This window comes from Anolis carolinensis, chromosome X (assembly GCF_035594765.1).
Source record: "Anolis carolinensis isolate JA03-04 chromosome X, rAnoCar3.1.pri, whole genome shotgun sequence".
Classification (NCBI taxonomy): Eukaryota; Metazoa; Chordata; class Lepidosauria; order Squamata; family Dactyloidae; genus Anolis; species Anolis carolinensis.
In genome coordinates, this window is record NC_085847.1 from 7168757 (window position 1) to 7194342 (window position 25586).

The 25586-nt window shown below is 42.3% G+C and overlaps 1 protein-coding gene across 4 annotated transcripts in view; it reads left to right on the forward strand.

The window, feature by feature from the left end:
• taok3 (TAO kinase 3) overlaps positions 1 to 25586 on the forward strand; it is a 70854-nt gene that overhangs the window by 13454 nt on the left and 31814 nt on the right. For 2 of the 4 annotated variants that reach the window (XM_062958605.1, XM_062958606.1), the window contains exons 2-13: positions 5233 to 5344; positions 6086 to 6297; positions 8470 to 8541; positions 9786 to 9887; positions 10415 to 10460; positions 11924 to 12020; positions 13040 to 13153; positions 13783 to 13874; positions 14329 to 14422; positions 14923 to 15004; positions 15469 to 15636; positions 18920 to 19126. In XM_062958605.1, coding sequence (XP_062814675.1) covers positions 6178 to 6297; positions 8470 to 8541; positions 9786 to 9887; positions 10415 to 10460; positions 11924 to 12020; positions 13040 to 13153; positions 13783 to 13874; positions 14329 to 14422; positions 14923 to 15004; positions 15469 to 15636; positions 18920 to 19126 — 1194 coding nt within the window. In that variant the 5' untranslated portion in view covers positions 5233 to 5344; positions 6086 to 6177. Of the gene's footprint in view, positions 1 to 2731; positions 2863 to 5232; positions 5345 to 6085; positions 6298 to 8469; positions 8542 to 9785; positions 9888 to 10414; positions 10461 to 11923; positions 12021 to 13039; positions 13154 to 13782; positions 13875 to 14328; positions 14423 to 14922; positions 15005 to 15468; positions 15637 to 18919; positions 19127 to 25586 lie in introns of those variants that run through there. The other 2 variants (XM_062958607.1, XM_062958609.1) reach the window with 2 other exon arrangements.

Here is a 25586-nt window from a genome sequence, read left to right on the forward strand (position 1 = left end):
CTTGGCATCCCGGCTCCTTTTGGTTAGCCAGGGAGCAGGAAGGGATTTTCTTGGCTTATTTTCCGTTCTCTTGTTGCTTGTGTGAAGAAGTGAGGCATAACGATAGAAAAGAGATGATAAGGAGACTATAGTGCTTGGCCCTTGGTGTGCTGGTCATCTTCTCCAGGGATCTCACAGGTCTGACTAATTTGCAAGGACATTTGACATAGGTTTGGGAAGGCCACCTTAGCTGCCTGCTTTTTGAGATGTGTGCATGCCTCCGTGTACTAATTGTTATGCTGAATATCTAATGAACCTTTTATTTATGAGTAAAATATGTCGGCACAGAATGGGGCAACGACAAGGAAACTCTTCCGCACTGGGTCTGTGGAGCGTGAAGAGTTAGCTCCTCACCCGGGACTCAGGCTCTTTTGTTTCCAGCTGCCGACAAGCAGGAACACAATGCCGAACACTTACCTGATATTTTGTGTGCAAGGATAGGAGCAGCTGCAAGGGTGGTAGTTAATGTAGCGGAGGGTTCCCCCCATAAAAGCAGATCCTCTACTTCTAAAAGGAGGACCTCTTTCAGTAATATTAAGGCAATGTGAAGTGGTGACTGATGGGAAATAGCATGATAAGGCTCCATATGAAGATTTCTGTGTCTGAATTGTGTGGTTTCCAGCCATTTTCAACTGTAGATCCACCAAAAAGCCAGCTGGCTTCAGCTTCCTGCGGCCCCTACTTTCCAACCTGGAATATCATGCCCCCTCCCTGACTGAAAGAAATGAGCCACCTAGGCCTAAAAGCTTAAATCCCCCTCTCCTGAAAAAGGCCTTTAGTTTTCTGAAATGGTCCATAGCACACAGTCTTAAGGATAGGAATTGGGGGAATCAGGGGGCTGCCATGGGGCTGATGCTTAGAACGTCATTAAAATAACTATATTATCTTCCAACCATTCTTCTGTCTCAAGATGTTTTCTAACATGCCTCCCTGATGAAAACATCTGAATATCTTTAAAATGTGCCCAGATTTTTGTTGCTGTTTGTTTGACCTAATAAAGGCATTATGCTAATATGGATTGTGGAATTATAATTTGTATGTGTGCAGTCCAGCTAACGTGAAGCAGTTCTGTCCACTTGGATTTAATGGGAAACTTACATATTCATCTACTGAAATCAATGGAATGGGGGTAGTGCTTAACGTTAGCTGAGATATGAAGGTGTAAAATCTGTAGATAAATTCCCCTGGAGAGCAAATAATGGCCAGGTAACTTTTGTCATAAGTCTTCATGGCTGTATAAATGCCTTCTATCTCTTTGCTTTAATATTGTGGGCAGCGTGGACGGTATAAGAGTCAGTGCCTTAAGACATTTAGAAAAGGAAGTGGTTTTGGATTATTCTAAATGTGTTCTAGTCATAGGGAGAGGCGGGTAATAAAATTATTATTGTTGTTGTTGTGGTTGTTTTTAATATTGTCACTCTGCTTCGGTATTAATCGTTTGTATGTGTTTTAGCTGCATTGTACTCATTTTAATTCGTATGCTACCTTAAATCTAAGTTGTGGAGCAAAAGGTTGGATATAAAAAACAGCTAATATAAAATAATGGAAATTGCTAAAACATTCCAACGAAATGGGGCTGTTCGGGAGATTGCTTCTCTTCTGCAGGGCGTAACTTTTTCACACTTGACTCACTGCTAAGGCTCTCCTTCTGTGCATTAATTCATTTTGACTCTGATTTTCAGTTCAGTTGCTTTAACCACCACGTCACTTAACAGCTGTAGAAATGCTCCCTCAGGAGCATGCGCAGAAGGATTGTAAGTAGCAGGAAGTAAAGGATCTTGGAGGACAAGGAGGCTTTGGAAATGGATGTCAGGATTCTTTTGACGATATTTGACAGTTTAACAATGTCCCTGTTCCAACTAACATACATTTTCAAAATGTTCCTCCTTAGGAGCGGAAGAACAATATAAATTACTAATGAAAATTACCAAAACATAGCATTATATTGTAACAAAACTGAGTTGAATTGAATTTGCTGGATAAATCAAACACCTATAAGTCGAGGACAGGCTTTGGAGCAAAAACTATGGATTTTTATATGATCCATGGATAACGTGAGGGTCATTCCATGGAGGGAAAAAAATGGGTTTGAGGTTTTTGGATAAGAGTTGAGGTACACCACTGCGTTGACTGTGGATAGGCTGACCTGCTTTGGGGGATGAATTTTAGACTCAAAAGATAGGTTTATGAAATCTCAGTGTTGGCAGGTCAAAGGGTTGGACAGGGCGCAGAATGGAAGACAAGTGGATATGATTAAATATGTTTCCAAGGCAAAGTAAGGAACATAGTTGAGTAGCAGCTCAGTCCCTCAAGAACTGTCCCAGCTTGATAGGGCAAGGTGAAACCTTGCTTTGGCCCCTTGCATCCCTTGGCAGACGCCTGAGTCAACCTGGGTGTGTCAGGAAGCGAGCTGCAGTGCTGCTTTCTGGCCAGCTGCATGCACTAGTTCCTGAGAGCAGCCTGGAACGGCTTTCTGCTGACGTCACCAGTCCTTGTAGTGAACTGCCATCAGTTGCTGGAGTCCCCAGTACAGCCCTCTTGCACTGCAGGAACTGGCAGTCTGTGCTTCTGCCCACTGGGAACCATGTAAGACTTCACAGGTCAACCAGAGTGGTAGGCACCACCCATTTGGGGGGTTTCAGGGCATGCCATGTCAGTGCAGTGAATTGTGATGCCACCTGGACATGAGTTGCAGTTGCCTACACTGTTCACATTGGCACGGTTAGCTTTGACTGCTTAGATCACCTTTCAGCCTGGTTCTTAAGAAAGTGGATGAGTTACTCTTCCATCATGGCTGATTATTGGGTTCCTAATGCTACTGGGGTTTGTGCCAAGTTCCATATTTTCATTTCAGACATAACCATTCTCTCAGTAGATTCTGATTAGAAGTAGGAAGAGCCTAGTGGGTCATGGGCAGAACTATGCGCTTTTACAGGGCCTGTTCATTTCAGGCTCAAATTAGGTTGAAATTTTAATCACGTAGTTTCTTGTGTAGCTGCTTTTAACAGCACGCGAAAACCTCTTCCAGATGTGGCTAGCCATCTCCCCTTACTTTCTGGTAGATTTTTTTGGGGAGGTTTTAGGCTTCTTTCTAGTAAGTCCTTACAAATATGGCTGTTCCTGTGATGTTTTGGTGTGTGAGTGGCATTAGATCTCCTCTCGGATTCCACTGTGTAACAGGCCCCGTCACTTGTTCCTTCTCCTCCTATTTATGGTCTTACAGGAATGCTTGTTAGTCCCTGAGCAAATAGGTGGTTGCCCACTAGGGAGAGTGAATTTTGCAGTTTCCTCCTTTGGCCATTGATTCCTGTTTTTACATAGCTCACTGCAATGTGTTTAATGATACACTCACTTTTCATTTTGCAATGTATGCTGTTCTTTGTGTGGGGAAAATAAGTGTGTTAAGGTCTGTACAGGAAAACAATCACCCTGAGTTCTGTGGGATATATAAGCAATGTGATTCTTACAAAGTACACACACACATACTAAATGCACTTTCAGTTATAGAAGGAGAAGCACTTGTGTTAAATAATAATTCCTGTCTTTCCTTCAGAGAGCAATATGCAACTTGCATGATCCATTTTATTCCCGCAGCAATTTGGTGAAGTGGGTTAACTTCAAAGATGGTGACTGACTTCAGGTTTTCATCTTTGGTTGGAGATTTTGACTCTGGGCCTTGCCAGTCCTAGTCTAACCATTAAACCGCACTGGGATTTCTTAAGGAAAACCCAGGATTAAACATTGAGGAGGGGCTTTGGCTGGCATAGGGAAGGGGTAACATCCCTGAGGTGTTTGTTTTGGTGTCTGTGCCCCTGTTCAGAATATTTCATCTCACTTTACGTCCCTGTGATCATTGAATTTTGAAAAATGTGGCTTGCTGCGAAAATGAAGCTTGAGTTGAGACATCATTACCCCATGACAACCCTTTCAGGAGTGAATTTCCTTTCTGGGAGGTAGATTTCTCTCACTTCCTGTTGTCTCACCCCTATTTGTAACTATGAGTCATTTGTAAGTCAGGGACTGCCTATAGATCTACATTGCTAAGTAGGGCTTGTAATAATTTAAAAAACCCACAGTGCCATGCAAAAACATAAAACTGACTCAGATGGAGGTAGGCTCAGCAGGTGAAAATATTTTAAAACAATGGTATATTGAAACAGGAAATCTGCCTGGGAAGACTAATGCATCCCAAAACATGACAGTTTTGACACATTGTTTAAAAAAAAAATAGTAAAGTGTGAGTGGGTGAGGAACAGATCTCATGGAGTGAGATGTTCCACAACCTGAGAAAGCTTTCTCTCCTAACTTGGTTGTCACAAGCTGTCCAGTCAAGAACACTGTCTTGCCTTATTGAAAGTGTTTGGATATGCTGTCTTTAATGCGCGCACACCATTTACATGACATATTTGTGTTCTTTAGCGTGTCTCGAAATGGTGTTGAAACTTGCCTCTGAAAAGTGTCAATGAGAGGAGGACGTTGTGGATGGCTGTCCTTCAGTGAGGGCAGGGAGAGGGCTGGAGGGACGGCTTCCGGCTTCCTAGGATGCTCTTCAGCATTGAGCCAGCAGTGTGGGCAGATGCCATCTGGATGCCTCCTTAGTCATCCTGTCAGATGATTTGAAGTCTCCAAACAATTGCCTTGTAAATAGACTTGCAACAGAGGCACGCTTTGGCAGAGGGAAGCCTATACATAGGAACAGATGCTTGGTCAGGTTGATTGTGGGCCAGCAAATTAGACATTACAAAACCAACCCAGAGAAGCCTTCATGCATAACGGGATCTTTAAATATTGGCCTTGCTGTGGGAAAGATTTGAGTCAGTAGCCGTGAACGAGAGGTGTATGTAGGGATAAGGCTGATGATGCTTCACACACTCACCTGTTCCAATCTGGGTGAACATTTGCTCAGTTGTCTTTACAGCAAGTAGATGGGAAATGGAGCTGAGAAGATGGCAGCTTGACTGAAGTAGTTGAGAGAGAGCTCATTGTTGGAAAGGTTTTGAACTGGAGGACTTCTGCTTGTAGACATATCAAGCTCTGCTGTATTGGGTGGAGGGCAAGTGAAGACAGCTAGATTAGTGGTGGTGTCCGTTGTTGGGTCAGAAGTCATCCATGGCCACAAAGTGCGTCAACTAACTACTCATTTGTATAATCTGTTGCTTTGTTTAATTCTTGCTACTCTGTCCATCTCCATAGGTCAGAAGATAACCGTCTTTAGAAGCTTGGGGACACAACGAAGAGGAATCCCCATTGTTTCTGTCGAAATGAGTTTGAGCCATAGAATATGGTTAATGTCGCAGTTACCAAGGTATGCTCAAATGCCACTTTCCCAACTTTACAGTGATAGGGACCATAAAAATACATCATTACAAAGCCTGCTGTCCCCATTTCTGTTTCCCATTCTTTCCCTGACGTTTCTGCCTCTGTTAAAGGAGCAACCTGCTTTGTTAACTGGGGTATACCTGTGCCTCGTAGCTGTGAAGCCTTTGCTTCTTGAAGGGCCTTTACGCAGTATTACTCCTCACTAATTGAGGCCATAGGAAGAGCAGCAGTTGGAGCCACAACTGAGGCATGTTAGCCCTTGGGGAGTGTGCAGGTAACATCATTGCTGTCTCTACAGCTTCAGTCCCCACAGCTCTCTCCAGCTGCCCAGTAAATGTTCCAACCCAGTGGATGAAATGGGGAGATGAGCTCTTTTCCCATGGGGTCGCTATGCGGGATTTTAAAAGAATGGCAGTTGCAGCACAGTACCTTTTTCATATCATTCTTCCTGCTTATTTGTTTTTACCCTTTGTGCCTTTAATATCTTTTTATTTCAACTCATCCTCAGTGCCTCTTGCCAAAGAGAAAGGCAGAACAGAAATATTTCAAATTAAATTGAACCAAAGTCCTGGGAACAACTTTATTTACGTAGCTGTTAAATAGCACTCTTTAAGAAAACGGAAAGCCTCAAGTTATTTGTTTGAATCTCTCTATATAAGAATGATTGTCAGTGACAGAAAAACTTAATTAGTTAATTGTCCACTTCTTTCCTTCTTTCTCTGTAAAGGTTTTGATTTGTTACCTGCAAATCCCATTGTCAATGAAGGAAGAAGCCGCTTGGGAATTTGAGGTGGGAACAAGGTCCTAATACTGTTCACCATGCGCAAAGGGGTGCCAAAGGACCCGGATATAGCCGACCTGTTCTACAAAGATGATCCTCAGGAACTGTTTGTGGGTTTACATGAAATTGGACATGGGAGCTTTGGAGCCGTTTACTTTGTAAGTCCTTTCTGCTTTCAAATTCTACTCTGAAGGAGGGAGTCAGAAGACATCTTTGTCATAATAATCTTGAGAAAAACACTTGCCATTGTTCCTGAAAGCAGTTTGACCCTTTCCCCCTCTTTCCTCCCACCATTCCAATATGGCATCGTTATATGCGTAAAGAAAATGCATGTCGTTTCTGAATTATTGTTGTCGCTGATTTGGGAAACAACACCAGAAGGTTAGAGGGCAAAGAATTGGCATCAAACGCAATCTGGGATTTCCAGCCAGGGTTTCTCTGCTGCAAAGTGACAGATTTGATCTCTTTGGGGAAAATAGTGGGTGGAAGTATATAGACAGATATAGATTAAAAAATGTCCCTCTTTCACTTTTTCCTGGGTATGCTTACTCCTTAAATGACTTTTCTTTTGTAATTTGACAAGAGAGAAGCAAGTCCCCAGACCCATACTAACTGCTAAATTTGTATTCTATCTTTTATTCCAAATGCCCACCAAAAAGGGCTGAAACCATCTCCTTCTGACTAGCATCCACACCACTCTTCTACTCTGCATGTGTCATGTCTTAGCGATATCCTCCGCCTTAAAGCTGAGTAACAACTGAGGATGGAGGCTGCTGGTTATGGGGGTGCTCTGTCTGGGAAAGTATACCTTGCCCAAGGCTCCAGAGTGAGTCTGGGGCCAAGACAAGTCTTGGATCAGGGACCCCCTGTGACTCCTCATTAAATTAATAAACATTGACAGTTTAAAGAGTATTTCATGTCACTGTTTGGGATGCGATTGGCTGCCAAAGATGGCTGCTTGTGTGCTAACTAAAGGAGGTGACCCAGTTTTAGCAATGAAGTAGATTGAACTTATTAGTTCCTCTGCTTTGCAGAAATGATGTAGTCCTCCTCGAAAAAGAGGCAGGGCCGCTGAAAGCAGCCTGCTGCACAGCATTACTTACAGTCTGTTTGATGAGCATGTTATTTAACCGTGCGGTGTCTCAGGCTGTGGATTAGTCCTTCAAGGAAAGTAGAGCCCTGCTGCTTTAATCATTTAAAGCTCCACCAGACAGCCCCATGGAAAAGCTTTCTGCGGGGAAATGGTTCTCCTCCCAGCGCTCTTGGTGGAGAGCGCACTGAGCGGGCTCTCGCCACACCTTGGGCCAGCTTTCGGGTACATCACTCATGTTCGGCCCACGGGGTGGAAAAAGATCACCAGATTTTACTGGCACCTTCGAAAGTGCACTGGGAGGCCTTGGTTTTTATTAATAGAATAATACAAAACCAGTGAGTCACTGCAGCCTATAAATAGCACTTTTAAGAAAGAGGTACAAATTTCATTACATTCCCACCCGAAGTGTTAGGTTGGGTGTCAGCGGGAATCATAACAAGGGGGGGAAAGGTTACAACACATCCAAATCATATTAAACATAACCAGTGCTAGCGGGGAGGGGAGACCAAACAGCAGGGGCAGAATATTGTTAGGAGGTTGACAATAAGATTCAGGCATTTTACTCTCTGTGGCACAACGAAAGCTTTCCAAGCGATGACAGTGGTTTAGCATCCATGCCTAGGTTGTTATGAGGACAGAAAGAGATTGCACCTTTCGTAGGTTGGCAAGATTTCATTTGGTCCTGTAAAGCCTGGAGCTCCAGGCTGAATGGTGAGGATATTACTGGAGCATTGTGTAAGATGTGGTGTCCGAATGGGCACTGAGGTCCAACTGTTGACTTTGGGGGGACATTTACCCCATTTATGAGATACTACCATTGCAGGACACGTGGCTCTCCAGACATTATCAGACTGTTTTTCCGATCGGGTGCAGTCAATAATTTGGGGAGATTGGAGTTGTAATGCAGCAGCTTCTCAGGAGCCGTATCTTCCCATCCTCATTTTGGGGCTGTTGATTTCAAGCTTAATATTTGACTCCAAAATCATACATTTCAGGCTTGGACAAGTATTGTTGCTCTTCACGCTTAACTCCCGCATTGTGAGGGATTAGCATTAAGGGGCCAGAGTGTTTAGCAGACACAGGCAGTATTTGGGCTAGATTAATGGCAGGACTTGTGTCGATGGTATGAAATTCAACGTGGGGCCTAATTACTGTTTCTAAGGAACCATTTCTCCCAAATGGTGTGGCTTGTTTGCTGAGAAAATCTGTTAAATGTCCTTTCTCCTCCACTTCCCAGGCCACCAACGCCCGCACCAATGAAGTGGTGGCAATCAAGAAGATGTCCTACAGCGGCAAGCAAACAAATGAGGTAAGGAGGACCAAACATGGCACACTTGTGAACCTCCACTGGCCCAGCCATTGTTTCCTTTGCGTTGAAGCATCAAGGCAGGGCGTTCAGTTCTGTAATCCCTGCTTTTAACAATGTACAACTGATGCAGCATTTGCTCGTTTGTGGAGCAAAATGAAAATATAGACACGGAATTACTGGCTGCATGAGTGTATGAGTGATTTTTATATGCTGCAAAGTGCTCAACAAAAACCCCCATGAGACCCAGAAGTGGACGCTGGTAACAACATTCGAAATCCACATTTTTTAACCTTTCCAAACATCCTAGCAGTTAATCCCCCACTTTCCTCAGGCCCTGTATATTTCCTCCCACACATACAAACACACCATTGCTATTACTAAACCCTCACCCAACAATTCCTTTAATGCGCACTGAGCATTAACAGGGTTCTCTTTTTGCCTTCATCCTTATGCTCCTATGCTTTGGATAGGTTAGCTGGAGATATGCTAGTGGGAACAAGCTCATCCAGTATGGATTTTTCTGGTTACTAAACCAGAATGGTCTTGTCCCTTTTTAGTCCTATTGCTCCAGTCCTAGTTTGTGTGTGACTGCTTTCTGCACAGCCTTGTATGGGAAACTGCTATGATCTTCTGCATCCTGCTATTTAACCCTCTTCTTCAGAAGCAGGAAGATTTGTGAGCATTCTTTAATACTCCCAGAGATTAGACAGTATTATATTATTTTTCCTTTTGATTTATACTCTTCCCCAGCTTGATGTTTTCAAATAAGAGTTGATTTTCTGCTCCTAATTCCGTGAATGTAACGGGCCATATAGTCACATTTTTGCTCTTAGAGCATCTCCATCCATTCCAGATTATAGAATAATCTGTTTTAATTTGTCTTGCCTCTTTTTAATTAGCCCCCAGTCTGTTTTAATGATAGTTAGCCCACTTGAGTGTTCTTTTTAGCAGAAAGGTGGAATAGCAATGTTAATAATGAATAATAGCACTGTCACCAAAGCTTGCTACTGCCTTGAGATACGGGTGTTACTATTTACTGAGTGATTTAGTAGTGCGCTGGCTTCCTGGGTTCTCAAATCTAGGTTTGTCCAGATGGAATACTCTGTGTGCGATGACAGAAAGAAAAATGGTTCTGATCTTATCCTGCTCTAGAAACACTGTATTTTCCTTGTGTTCCTATGTGGAAATCTAGACAATGCATGGTGGGATAGTAAACTGCATTCCTTTGCCTTTTTTAAAAACAGAAATGGCAGGATATTATCAAGGAAGTCAAGTTTCTACGACAGTTGAAGCACCCCAACACCATAGAATACAAGGGTTGTTACTTAAAAGAACATACTGCCTGGGTGAGTTTTGAGCAGAATTCAATGTCTTGTCATTTTTGTCTTTTGAGATGTTAGAGCTGAACCAAAATCAGGTGCTGCTCCTTCTTGTTAAAACTATTCAAGTTAAGCAGCGTCAAGGCTAAAACGAGCCGCAGTAATGATTCTGAGCGATGATTCACATTCAATTGCGTGGTGCTATTTGTGAAGGACAGATCTGAAATGGAAATTGCCATGGAAAAGTCAGAACAGCTCTAAATATTACTAAACATGCCTCCCCTCATGTGGATGCGAGAGGTACTGACCAGAAACCACAATTCCCATTTTTTGTATCTCTGCAAGCTCTTGATGAACTGAGTTGCTAACCTTCTTGGATGTGAATTACTTAAAATCACGGCTGTCTTTTCAAGCAGTCTTGGGAATTGTAGTTTTGAGCTTTAAAGTCTTTGTATTGAATTATTTTGCATCGATATGTTATTTAAATATGCTCCATCTTTTAGCCACCTGCACCCCACCTCTTTAATGACGGTGTTTCTTTCTATCCTTTGCAGTTAGTGATGGAGTACTGTTTAGGGTCCGCTTCGGATTTGTTGGAAGGTAAGCCTCAAACACTTTCATGTCTGTTTTAACTGTTTTAATCGTTTTAGTTTATTGTATATCAGTGTAACGGCATCAATTGCCACTTGTAAGCCGCCCTGAGTCCCCTCGGGTGAGAAGGGCGGGGTATAAATAATTGAAATAAATAAAGAAATAATAAATAAATGTCTCTTTGTGGTTTAGAGGAAGGTGCTAAGTATGTTTGTTGGTGATTTGTAATTTGGTGTGGATGCAATATGATTCTTTCTCATTAGTATATGGGTGATTTCTATCTTTCAATGTGCATTCACATCTGGCTGGCGATATAGTTTCGGCATTTCCAAAGTGTCTGCAGCAGTTGGCTTCAGCTCATTCATCTCAACAGACAGCCTGTAGCCTTGCCTCATTTAGATCTATGGTTTTAGTAAAACGTAGATCTTCCCCTTTATTGGCACAGGCATGGAACAGGCTTCATTTCTGAGGTTGGCAGCATTCGGGTGGAGGCGGGCAAATGGCACTACATTGCTGAAAAGGCCAGATTTGATCCAGGGGCCTCCATTTCCTCACTCCAGTCTTATGAGATTTCCTTGTGTATTTTCCTTGTTTGCTTTTCTTGTCAGATACACTAAACCAGGGGTCCTCAAACTTTTTAAGTGGAGGGTTGCTTCACGGTCCCTCAGACTGTTAGGGGATGGACTATGAGAAAATAGTCCAAAATTAGGATTTTTGTTGTTGTGTGCCTTCAAGTCATTTAAGACTTAGTCTAAAGTTTAGGACAGGGGCCATGTAAATGATCTTGGAGGGCCGCATCCGGCCCACGGACCTTAGTTTGGGGACCCCTGCCCTAAACAATGATGTCTGAAGAAACTTAGGTTGCCTTGACACTCTCATTGCTGCATCCTTAGCACTTTTAGCACTTTTAACTTCCTCCATGTTTACAAGTTTCACTTAGCGCACTTTTGCCCAGTTCATTTTATGATTTCATTGCTCTGTTTTAACTTGTGTTCAATTAATGATTGTGACTTTATTTTATGCCTTTTTAATTTTCATTTGCGCATTATTCGGTAGTTGATGTTATTGTATGTTCGTGTTGTATTTGTAAGCCGCCCCGAGTCCTTCCGGGGAGATGGAGGCGGGGTATAAAAATAAAATTATTATTATTATTATTATTATTATTATTATTATTATTATTATTACTATTATTATTATTATTATCCTGCCTGTCTCAAACCTTTTGTTAGAGGAGCAGTGTGGATATATCTTTCCTTATGAGAGTATCAAAAATCAGAAAGATGCATGAAGTCTGTTCTTGACTCACCTTCAAAGCTGTAACTTTAAAGCAACCACATGGTCTTTATCCTTACGGACAGGAAGGCGTTCCTGTCTTTGCAAATGTTTATCATTGAGGTTTGAGGCAATGTGTTGGTAGCATTGCATCAAGCCATGCCCCTTTTTCTATCTCTTCCTTCCCTTTTCTAATTCAGTTCACAAGAAGCCGCTTCAGGAAGTTGAGATAGCTGCCATTACCGATGGTGCCTTGCAGGGGCTGGCCTACCTGCATTCTCATTGTAAGATACATAGGTAAGAGCATTCACTTCTTTCATGAATGCATTGATTCCTCTGACTACATCTATTTGTAATGACTCCTCCTCGAGGATTAGATTCAGTCTTTGGACTGAATTAGATCTAGTTTGGATTTAAACTGTCTCCAGATCTTTGTTGTCTAACAGATGACGGTGGGTTTGCTGGGATCCATTCCCTGGTAACTTCCCACCTGCGTTATTTGTGCCTTGCGATCTTGAATTGGTCCCCAATGTACCGGATTCATTGGTTGGGACTGGCTTCTTGCAGCTTGTTTGATCAATCCTTCTATTTAAAAAAAAGGGATCTGACATATTTTCAATAAGAGGACTTTAATAAAATGTGCCATAATGATAGTCAAAGTAGATGACCAGAAACCGATTGAGAAAGGAATGTAAGCCATCCAAATTTGAATGCGTTATAAATGAAGCATGTTGGGGAAGCTTGACCTAACAGAGCAATTTGCCATCCTGACATTTGCCGAAACAAAAGATGTGGCCTTATTCATATGCTGAGAGTTGTGTGCATTTAAATGCTGTGTAGCCCGATTCACTGCAAAACATAGAGCTATGATGTGGTGTGTAGAGGAAGAAAACCCAGCCAGGAAATTCATGATGAGCTGCTGATTTCATTCTGGTGGATATTTATGGAGGACCTGCAGCTTGCATGTAATCTTGCCTGAAGGCATCGGAATACTAACTGGAAACTGAACTTCTAGATTAGTAGAAATGTTTGAACATGAGTTTTCCCCTTCTGAATTTTCAAGCCTGCTAGGTTTAACTGTTTCATATACTGAATGCTGTTCTTTGTCTCCATTGCACAGTGAGAAGGAGGGTCTACTTGGGACTGGGGTCAATATTGAAGACCCTCAAAATTGTATTCTCCTCCTTGCCCTGCTAATGTTTTCTAGTTTTTGCATGAATAGTGAGGCTAGTTTAAAGCCATAGGGTGCTTAGTTGAGATTATGCAGGGATTCCTTTTCTAACCATGTTTGTGGTTTTCTTCTTTCTGTCCCAAAGGGATATCAAAGCGGGAAATATTCTTCTGACAGAGCCAGGCCAGGTCAAGCTGGCTGATTTTGGGTCTGCATCTATAGCCTCTCCTGCCAACTCCTTCGTGGGGACCCCTTACTGGTAAGTGAAATGTTCATTCTTTATCAGATGCTTTTAAAAACACAAAGACTTTATCCAGCCTGTATATATAGTGCCAAACTTTATGATTAGCTTTTTCTCTCTGATCCTATTCCTAGCTTATTCTCTTAGTGTGTCAAGTGTGTGTGCTGAGGAATGGGAGAGGGCAAAATGGGTTGCAGGGACTCAAAGGTTGCCCACTTCTGTCTTGGCTACCATTCTACATTTTTATTATGATGTAGCACCAAGAGAGATGAGCATTTTTTCCTCTACAGCTTGGTTTTCCCTTCTCTCTTGGACTATGCACAGATTTCAGTAGCCAAAAGTATATATTTTTTTCTTTCTCCCCCCTGCTGGCTGACTCCAGGTATGATGCCAGTGAGACTGGGGTGTCTCTTTCCCCTCATACTCCATTTTTTAGATTATCTTTTCCCATTATGTCCAGGAGGATTCTTTGCTAAGTGGACACATATTATTTTTCCTTCGTAATTTGATTCCAGTCTTTTCTGGGGTGGTTGTGATAGTGAGGTGGGGAACGGTATCCCCTTTTCTCTCCTTTGTGGGAGATAAATAAATATAATAACAACATAAACTTTTGCATTGCCTAACCTGCTCTCTTTGTATCTTGGCAGGATGGCTCCCGAGGTAATCCTGGCTATGGATGAAGGACAGTATGATGGAAAGGTCGATGTTTGGTCTCTTGGGATCACGTGCATCGAGTTAGGTGAGTAAAAGACCACTTTCTGCAAACCACCATCTGTTGCATTTATTATTATATTCAGGCAAGGGCCATGTTTATATTCTGTTATGGGTGAAAGCCTATGCCAAACAGTGTGTGCTGGTTTCTAAGGTGCTACAAGATACTTTGTTGTTTTTGCAGAGTTCCTGTTTTCCTTCAAAACAAACACAAAAGCATTATTTACGTACATCTTCAGATGAATGTGTTTATTTTTTTAAAGGCTACTCTATTTTTTTCTTAATGCAAAACAAAAGTTGGGGCAGTTTACAGAGGTAGAACCAAACACATCAATACAGACACGATACAGAATCAGTCATGTGAAACAGTGTAAAAACAAGTGAAAGCAGACTGTCAGAGAGTGGTCCTTGTGTTCTTGGATGGAGCTGTGCCAAGCGGTTCCTCTGTATCTTTTGACGCCTCCTTTTCCCTCTCCCTGCAGCGGAACGGAAGCCTCCCCTCTTCAATATGAATGCGATGAGTGCCTTATATCACATAGCCCAGAACGACTCCCCAATGCTACAGTCGAACGAATGGTAAGTGCCTCGGTCTACCTACAGCATAAAGGAAGTCAAATAATGGCATCTCAGAGCCAAAGCTAAACCACAATCTTGACAACTTTCTCATGGTGCTCATTCTCCATGACTGCTGTAAGAGTGGTTAGCCCAAGCATGGGCAAACTTCGGCCCTCCAGGTATTTTGGACTTCCACAATTCCTAACAGCCTACCTCCAAAACACCTGGAGGGAAGGCCAAACTTTGCCCATGCCTGGGTTAGCCCCTCATCCACATGATCATGTTTTTTTTTCAGATCCTTACAGTGAAGTCCACTCTCTTAAAATAAATTAGATTTAGCTTTTCTATCTTTTTGGCATTTTTATGTTACTATCCAAGTACTAAAAAAAACAGGGTGCCCTTATCAGATCAAATTAGTCTAAGTTATGAAACTTCCTGACTAATGAAGAATTTCCTGTTGTGTTTTGCTGGTCCCATTTATGTAAATGTTATTTTCATGTTTGCTCTGATCTTCTGCTCAGGACCAACTCTTTTCGGGGATTTGTTGATTACTGCTTGCAGAAAATACCTCAGGAAAGGCCATCGTCGGCAGAACTATTGCGGGTAATTGTCTTGAAAAAATATCATTTTACCATTGCAATATAAGTATATATATATATATATATATATACACACACACACACACACACACACACACACACACACACACACACACTTACATTCCACCTTCCAACCCAAGGACACTGAAGCGGAAATATAACTGTCATCTCGCAATTATGCTTCTCAATCTCAGTTTCTATCTTACCACCTCACTGCTATTATATTTAGTATATAATATTTGTATTTACATATTATATTTATTTATTTTGTGGTAGATTTTATTTAGTGTAAATGTACACTGCACAGTAGCGGAATGTCTTCAGTAGTTTTCGTTAAGATGTTACTTTGCAACCATTTCAATCTTCAAAACTGAAAACAGCGCCTTTTTAAAGGTGCAGAAATGTGATGTTCATCCCCATATACCTTCTTTTCTGACCCCAATGCTTTTGTGTCTCTCCTGAACCCAGCATGAGTTTGTGCGGTGTGAGCGGCCTCCCCGGGTCCTAATAGATTTGATTCAAAGGACGAAGGATGCGGTGCGAGAACTGGATAACCTTCAGTACCGGAAAATGAAGAAGATCCTCTTCCAAGAGGCCCACAACGGCCCTCTGAACGAATCTCAGGAAGAGGAGGAGGTATCAAGTTTATCTATACCAGTGATGGGTAATAATGAGCCCCATTCTGCATGCGGTCTTTCCCGTTCTCTTTCCCAGTGGGTTCCAGCATGATTTGTGAAAGTTTGTCATGAATGGGAATGCTTGTGTCTTATTCCAGACCCATGAACTATCTCCCTTCATTACTTGGAACAGAACAGATTGAAGGATCTGACATTATTGGAGCTTGCTGTCAATCATTGGGGGGGTCCCCTGGGAAATAATTTAATTGGACCCGATAGAATGACGTTCTTCAGTTGATGGTTTCCCATCTGTTTATATATAGTGCTCCAAGAGTATGTTGGGTGCATATCAGCTGGGTGTGAATAGGTGAACTTGACTGGGTCCAGAAAGCAGTCATTGGAACTATTGGTTCCATAAAACCCCTAAGTAATGGTAGAATATAGCTGCGTAACTATTGGTCCATGTCCTGCTTCTGATACTATCATGGATGAGCAGCAGCAGAGACACCTGAGTAATGGCCTAATTTCCAGTAGTATGGGGTTCCATCATCTTCTAAAGCAGCAGGGAATTGTGTCCTAATTTTTGGGCTTTGCTTTCTAATCTCAAAGAGACTTGCGTCTATAGAATCAATGTGCCCCATTCCAAAGTCCGGTGAAATCTGGTCAATAGGACAAGCCAAAGACCCTCTACTCTTGCCTTGAGTTTTCCAGTTCCCACAGATCCATGGTTCCCCATGCTACCAGCTAATGGGCCGATTCCTGGTGATATGTGTGTGTCAATGTTTTCCATCTCTGTTCAATCAGCATTTTCCTTATTTTTTGTTTCCCATTGGAAAGAGGTATTTTTCTGCATGGAACTCGGGGTCATTGGAAAGCGATCTGTGTGTTATGTTAAGTTTTTATATACTTGGGGGTTTTTTTATTTTGGGAAAGTCCGAAGAAAAGTTCAGACTTTTATGACAGGTTAGATAGTTATCCAAGTTTTAAATCAAGCATGATAGAGAGGCTTCAAAAACCAGTTGCCCTCTCTGAGACATACTTTTGGAGTGGTCCAGACAAACTTGCTCTTAGTTCCTGAAATATTATTTGCATGTGGCGTTGAGCATTTGCAAGCATGTCAAAGCATCCATCCTGGAATCGTTGCATGTGTCTGGCTCTTAGTGGCACCCATGAGACATTGCCAAGACTGCGTAGCAAACCAACATTCTTGATGGTCTTCAGTGATGGGATCAAGGTCTCCAAGCCTCTATTAAAGTATAACCAAAACATGAGGCTGCCTGTGACCCTCTGAGGCACGATGTAAATCATCTTGGGGGCATTGAGACAAAACTCAACTTTCTAAAGTTTGCAGAATTGAGAGAGAGCACTGTACAATGTCTCATGAGAAAAACAACTTGTGATGTGCTCTGTCTTTAAAATTTAATTTCTCCATTACATTGATATGCCACCTTTCCACCAAGACAACTCACAAAGAATGACATGTCGCCTTTTCATTTGTGTGTGTGCCACTCCTGTGTCTGTTGTAGGCTTTGACATGCTCGCTCTTAAAAACCACACCCTCCTTTTCATTTCAACCTTAAATATTAACCTCTTAAATATTAAGTGAGTTTCAGTGCTGGGATTGGAGCGGGCAATTTCAGTGGAATGGACTCCTTCTGAGTCCTATTTTCTCCTTTCAAACTCTGGATTGGTCCCAGGAATTTAGGGTGGCATCCCAGTTTTTTATGGAATGGTATTGGAAGTCCTTAGGAAATAAAAGCTATCCATTAACGTCTTTGTTATAGTGCTGCTGGAGTTAATTGAAAATGAAGGTAAGTGGGGGAAATTTAAAAGTACAGGCTGTAGACCATGTGGCCTTTTTGTGCCCCTAAAGGTTCCATGTGTCCCATATAAATATAGTAATACAGGGTGAGGCTTTCCCTCATTTTTTTACTCCTCTGTGGGTAGTTTTTTTTTTAAAGAGCCTGTAGAGGTCTTAAAGTCGAACAGAACTCCACAAATGAAAACATGACTGATCACATCCTCCCAAAGTGTAGTCCACATTGGGGTAAGCTATTTCCACATACATATGCTATTTTGTAGGATAGGGTTGCCCATCCTTAGATGAATAAGTAAGCAGTTTTGCACAAAGGGCTTAAAGTTGGAAGAAGTAGCAGCCCTGTTTGGACCTCTTCAGTCTGGAGAAGCCTGACTGGGATCTTAAAGGATAAAGTAGACATCCTAGCTAACTAGCCACCAGTTGTCCCAGTAAGGAGGCTGCCTTTGGGAGGACAGGGTCTTTTTCATAGACCCATAGAAGTCAGGATTATCGAGGTGGGGAATCAAGGGCAGGTTTCTGCCAGTGGTTCCCTTTTTGCTCAGGACCCCTTATATCCAAAGTCAATGAAGACCAGGCGGCACTGCTGGATTTTTCAAATGGCCGATGGAAAAAACGGGGACCAGTATGTATTTCAAACCTATAGTGAATTTGGTGCCTTTGTGGAATGTCCCCATTTTCCAAAAGAGAGGCTACCCCGGTCTCCTTACTAATGAGCTGTGATTGTTTAGACCATTGTTTTCCATCTCATTCCACTCCCATCCTTTACCCCCCTCTCCTCCTTTTCCATTTTTTGTGAGAGTTTTTCAAAAAATAACATTCCCACTAATATCCAGAAGACCTCCTTCCCATTTATTTTATTTTATTTTTTGACTCCTATAGTCTCCTTAAAGAAGGATCCCTTTTTAAAACCTACCCAGAAATGTAGCCGTGTGTGCCAAAGGAAGAAAAAGGTTGATGTGAACCAAGTGGCAGTGTGGCCAGAGCTTTACATTGGGACAACTGCCCTGTTAGAATGAAAAGACCCACAAGAATATCACTGGGGGCCAGAGTTAGCCAGGAAGCTCCTCCATTTTTAAATTTTATTTTCCCAGGTTTATCTTTGGGAGATGAAGAGTAACTATCCTAAGTAAGGAAAGCTTACTTCAGGCTTGGACATTTCTGTCCTAATTTTCCCTGTCCAGCCTTTATGGAAATTGTGAGAATTTCACTGTAATTTTGCCGTACCTCCAAGGCAGGAAAAAATGCGGCTGACTATTTTAAAAGTTTTACACTATACATAGTGGACAATGTTTAGACAATGCATTGGGAGGCGCGCCTCCTTGCTTCAACCCACCTTGCCTCCATCAATGTGAAATTGACCAAAACCAGTGCGTTCCTTTCTGCAGGGTTGCCTTTAACCGGATGCTGGCCGCTGCAGAAGTCTGTGTTTGGCCGTGTGCCTTCTGTGGTGTCTTGTTTAACCCTCCTGCCCCTTGTTTTGTAGGACAGTGAGCATGGGACAAACCTGAGTAGGACGATGGACAGTCTGGGCAGCAACCATTCTATCCCCAGCATGTCTGTCAGCACAGGCAGCCAGAGCAGCAGTGTCAACAGCATTCAGGAGGTCCTGGATGAGAGCAGCTCTGAGCTGGTCATGATGCATGACGACGAGAGCACCCTTAATTCCACTTCCTCTGTTGTGCACAAGAAGGTATGTTTGCTGGTGCTCTCTCCCCAGCCTCAGGCGATCTCTGCTTTGTCGCGCTTTCTCCTTCTGGTCTCTCGAGGCACGCTCAGTTCACCGGGGAAGCGAGTTGAAGGGAAGTAGGGCCAGGTTTAGCGCTGCATCTAGGGTTTCCTGGTGTGCCAGGAAGAGGATCAAGAGGCACACCTTTAGTGGTGTTGAGACAGTGAGGTGTATGTGTATAAGAGCCAGGTCAACGGAGACAAGGAAAGATTGCCCTTTCAGAGAGTCTTCTCCAGTTTTTACTCCTGTTTTGCACCCCGGCACTGCATGTCCACCTTTTATCCTTGCCTGTAACACCACCTTGTCTTCTGAACATCTGTCTTTCCCCCCAACTGGTTGTCACATTGGTTGAAACAGTCATATCCATCAAGCTAATACAATAATCTCAGCAGCTTCCAACATCTAATCCTGACATGCCCCTGGCTTTCCCTCTTGACAAGTTAACAGTGTACTGGACCACCCTCCTGAAGGTATGTTTTTATGGGTCAATATCAGTTTGGCGTTTCTCTCTTTTTCTACTTTGTCCGTTGGGAGTGATGCAAAGCACGATATTAGTGTTGGGGCTTCCATTGGAAGAATACGTTTAGACCCAGCCTCGTCAACCTGCAAACTTCCAGGTGACCCAAAATTTCTGACCATTGAACAAGCTGGTTAGGGCTTCTGGGAGTTCAAGTCCCAAACACCTGAAGTGCCCCAGGTTGAAGAGGCCTGGTTTAGACTATCTCGAGGTCCTTTGTGGCAGGAGAGAGGTCTAATGTAAGGCAATGTGCCACATTTTCGTCTCTGGTGAGAGTTTCGAGGTGGTTTTCATCCTGATCTTGGGTACAGTAGCCCAGTTCTCTTGATAATTTCACTGAGCAGAGAGAAAGGGTTGCTAAGATGAAAGTCTGACAGCTAAAGAAAAAACTCTCCCACCAAAAGCTCAATAGACATGGAATAAAGGGACGTTGGTTTTTAGGAGTAGATGACAGTAACATAACCAGAAGTAGAGGTTTGGAGGGGTGCGTTTAACAGTCTGCCCAAGGTTTGATATTGTGGCTAGAGCGGAGTAATTACAGGTGACCTTGAGTGAAATGCAAACGTTGAGATACTCACGCTTGGAGAGGAACATGAAAAAGACATGAATTGGGAAGAACGGCATGTTTCTATCAGAAGCGAGCCATTGGGGCTACACAGTGGCAAAGGAAGTTCAGTATAAGTAAGCCTGCAGAAAGCAATGCCCTTTTGGGGAAATAATCCTAATATTTATATCCGCTGTTGGGAAATGTCAATTTCAGCATGCAAGGTGAGTTAAGAGGTTATTTGCATGGCACAGATTATAAGGAGCAGGACTTTTACAAACATGAGACAGGTTTTATAAAATCTGATACACCACATTCTTTTGTGATGCTAACTGGCTGAGGTTACCAAGGGGTAACTGAAGAAATAAAGTGGTGGAGCATTTTCCTTATGGTGGAAGTCCAAAACAGGAGTAGTCAACCCGGTGCAACCTGGATGCTAGGGATGCCATTGTCTGGCCATTGGAAGTTGTACTTCCACCATATTGCATAACCCTTGTGTTAAAACATTGGTGACATTTTCGTGATCCTGCAGTAGGATAGAAAGATAAAGTTAGGGCTTACCATAGGGATAATGGACACGGATATTTTCTGTCACTTCGCACAGCCCTAGAACTCACATATTTTCCACATATTGTGCAGGACTGTACAAAATTTATTCTGTACAAAATTAAAATTTGGGATGTCCTGCTATACGATAGCCACTGGTTTAGTTGCCCAAAATAACAAGCACACTTGCAGCTAAGTGGATCGTACAGGTTCAGTGTAAGTCCACTTCAAGAAAGGGGGAGACCTGTTGGCTTAATGTTTCCTCGAGGGACATATTCCAGGCCATGTCTGGAAATGGATTGCTGGGCTAGATTCCCCCACCAATTGCTTTAGCAGTGCTCTCTTCGGAGTCTAATCTAAAACCGGGAGAACTATAGCAGAGGAGATCATTTGGAGAATCCTTTGATTTAAAACAATTTCGCCATCTGTTGATAGAATATGCTACTGTCGGAAGGATGGGCCTTCTAAAAAGCTGACTCATCTCTTGTTCTGCCATAAATTGTTAGCCATCGCAGCGAAAGCCCTGATCACACAAACAGCAGAATCTTTATTAGGTATCCATGCTTCGGCTCTTTTTTTCTCCTCCTAAAATGAAGCCATTCGTACTCGAAGGTGGCCACTCTGTGAAGTTTCCAAACAGGCTACAAAAAGTGGATGGTTGCTTGTCGCCTTCATCGATCTCTCATGATTGGGTGGAGGAATGTGATGACATGGCTTTGATTTTTTGGAATAATGTCATGCATGTCAAGATTCATGGAACCCATGGGGTGCTCGGGGTTTTTTTTTAAATTATAACCTTCGACATGAACAGCGCAATACATCTTGGTTATTTCTCCTCCAAAAGCTGAAAATTTCATAGACATTGGGTGCAGGGGTTCGTTTTTAAGATATATAGTCTGTTTTCCTCGAACAGAGGGACTTCCAAGTATGGTTCAAAATGGTTGTGTATTTTCATATCATCCAGAACACTTACGTGTGGGACAACTGGAGTCAAACAAACACCTTTCCAGGTTCTAGACATGAGACATATATTTTGTCGTGGGCCTAATTATTTGTGACCTGACATCAAACCCAATTCCTGCTCAGTTAAGAGAAAATCAAGCATCTTCAGCCTTGTTCCGTTTCTTGCTGCATCTTAATTGGAGGGCAGCTTTGTAGTAGCACCTCTGTATACCTGTATACTGGTACACCACAGAAAATGTCTAGTTTTAGATTTCTGCCAAAATGTAAAGTAAACGGTGTACACATGCGCCAGAAGGTTATGCACTTCTTGTCCTCCAGTACTCTAATCTGCCTTCCAAGAACATGCATTGTGAAAATCGTAGTAGTACCAAGGTTTCCTGGGCCTACAGTGTCTATACCCAAATCGCACACTGAAGACAGGTAAGTCTGCCTCAAATGAAGAAGGTTATCGCAGTTCGGATTTTCTCTATTGGGAACAAAAAAACAATGGTCTCTGTGTCATTGCTCCAGCATCCACGGACTTGTGCTGATTTCCTGGAGCCCACATGAAGGATATCAAGGCAGGCTGGATGAAACCCTGAGTGGCCCTTCTGCCTGGTAACCCAGGTACTCATTTTTCTCTCTCCTGGCATTTATATTCCTGGGTGAGAAACATTCGAAATCTAACGACTCAAAAGTGTACATCACAAATGTATGCCTAGATAAGATAATGGTGTAAAGGGAAACCTTAAAGAAACATCAACAAGTAGCATTATGTTATGACTGTTCAACCCGTCCTTTGACGCAGTTGTGAATTCTGGATACTGCAGCTTAAAAGACAGGATAAAATGCTGAGAAAATCCTTTGGGCTAAAAAGAAAGCCCATGTGGAGAACATGTAAAGAAGAAGCTGGAAGAACTGAAGGATATTAAAGGCCACAAGGAATTGGAAATAACTGATCACCAAGGGGACCAAGGAGAAAGAAGCCTCAAGGATTCTGGTTCTCAAGGAAAGTATGAGGATCTCGAGGAAATGGAAGGCAAGAGTTGATCAAGAAGTCTGTTCAGTAACTGATCATAGTTCCTCAGCCAAACTCTTCCCAGATTTGACCCCAAGAATGTTCCTTTTCCTTCATCCACGTGATGGCAACCAATTGCCTTAGTTCATGAAAAAAAACACTCAAGGATGCTCACAACATTACAAATGACTGAGGAGAATAATGCCTTTTTGACCCATTCAGGCATGCCTTGCAAGGATGGCTTTAACACTAGCTTCTTTGCTAGGTTCTCCAGAACATTCCCTGTAATCTTGTCTGCAGAATACCTCTCTATCTCTATTCCACTTCCATGTTGGCCTTTTTTTGGCATACTCTGGGCTCTCGGTAGAACCAGCTTGGGACATAGACAGTATGGAGTTACACCTCATTGGAAAGGCAGGATCAAAATGCTAAAGTGTGTTGAGTTATCTTTTCACATTAATGGAAGGGCGGTGAGGGACAAAAATGAAGGCTGATAAAATACATAATTAATCAGCTTCATCCAAAATTCTAGAAGGCTCTGGCATGGAGCTCTGCAAAAGGAGAGGGATCTTCATTACGTTGGGAGATGTGCAATACGATGTCCTGCTCATGTGCCCCAGGAGTAGTGCATCAGGGTTAGAGTCTCAAAGTAAAGAAGGAGCTTTAATCTCCAGCCCCTGACATGGTTCTTTCAATGCTATTAGTGATCCTATGTCCATCTAAATATAGATTCCTGAGAGATTCTCTCCACTGGCATCCCAGCCATATTTTCTTGAAATTAAATATGTAGTCTTGATACTTGATTAAAAGCTAGCTTCATTGAAATGTATGTGGTAGCTAGACCCCTTCCTATGTATAACCACATAGTTTAAGTGTCATTGAATACTTGGCTTCTTTGAAATGCTGGCCAAATTACGATTTTCCTCTATCCATAACACGTACTGGGTCTCCTGTCCAGCTTCCAAATAGGGTGAGATGTTTTTCCAAGCTCCTTTTATCCTGAACGTTCATAGATAACCTCACACACATACATATATCATATTGTTTGGAACACAGCCATATTTAGTTGGAGTCAGGGGTCTTTAGATATTTTTCTAGTTGGAATTTAAATTACCTTGTAGATTCGTGTTGTTGGTCTGAAAGATACACGTTGTCACTTCTAATTGTCAAGTAGGATCTCTGTTGACGTTTCCCAAAAAGAACTGTGTCTTCTTCTGCCTTAGGAAAATAAAATTGAAATGTTGGTGTTAGATATCCTAGGGGATAGGTTTAGTCCATTGCTAGAAACGACCATCCTGCCTTAAGTTTCTTCTTTTGGTTAGAACTGGGCTTGGTCATCTCCACTAACTAACACACTTGGATGTGTTTGAACAGCCATCCTGACTATAGTCTTGGTTATGAGGCTTGTCCATATATGATCCCTAGTGATGATGCTTCTTTATACTCATCGGCATCCTCATCTGTTGTTCCTTACACTTAACAGTACTTACCTGAATGAGCAGAAAAGGTCCCACACAAATAGTGGCTGGCTGACCAAAGTGTGTGTGGGCTTAGGAGGACTGAACACGTGGTCCTCCCTGTAAGCAACTTGACATTATGTTTGTACCCAAATTTCCTATTAAGCTGGAACTCAATGTTACAATAGAATTCTTTCAATGTGAGCTTAGTGTTCTTTTCAAGTTCTTAGACATGGAAGGACACATCTGGTTATATTAGATTGCATTTAACTTGCAGCTAATAGAGGAGAGATTGCATTTAAAATAACCGTTAGCAATGGGATCCAGCTGGACCTGCAAAGAGATGTACTGGTAAGAGATGAAAGGAATTGCGGGAGGGCAGCTTTTGGAGCTTTTTACCAAAGCCTGTTTGAATCAAAAAGTACACAAGATAACCCATTAGCAGTTAGCGATAATAATGCAGTTGCTGTCTTTAGGACTGCTAGGTAACAAGAATGAGCTGTGCCTGTGCCATTTCTCATTTTAAGATAAGTTTTTAGAGGAGCAAGGTGTTCTGGTCACAGTGACCCAGAGACTCTGTCATTAGATTTATATAACCCACTAACTTGCCACAGCACCTTCTCAACAGTAGCCTCCAATTTAATGGATTTGTTTTGTCGAATGTCAGTAATGTGTCTCAAGAAAAGTGACTGGCTTTTGTCTCCTGAACCATTTACGCATCCAACAGGATAATGGAAGTTGCAATGAGTCGAAAGGATCAGGAGGTCCTGGAGAGAAGGGATTCAGGGTTTTATACCAGGTCTGTTATTCATCTGTGGTCTGTTTGCCTTAACTGGAGAGTCTCCAATCTCATATATTCAACAGGAGAATTATATATCTTGCTTGGGGAGCATTCACTGCTCTATAGGGAAGCACCGTGACCTATGGACCACCTATAATAGTCAACAAGATCATGTATCAATGTTCAGATTAATATCTTGTCCATTGGTTTTATACACAGTGTTCAAAGTTAGTCACTACTCAAAGTCCTCATTGGGTGTCAACTGTCTCCTGTGTGTACCAGAACATATTTCATATACATTCATATATATGTTCGTGTGCCCTCCTGTAACATAACATTAATTTGGTGTCAATGGGCAAAAGCAAAAATATTTTACCAGCCAATAAAATGGAGAGTCATCAGCCCTCAGAACTAATCTCACCAATTAAAAATTAAAAGTCCCAGACTACGTTATCATGTAGAACTGTGAACAGTGGGTCAACAGAAAGGCCTTTGCTGGAATGAAACCTCTTGAATGAAAATCTTGGAGAAAGTTGTTCCATAACTGGGATACCACTATCCAAATGTGATCGTCACATTTATTTTCACTTTGTGAGGGCACTCAGAATAGGACCTCTGA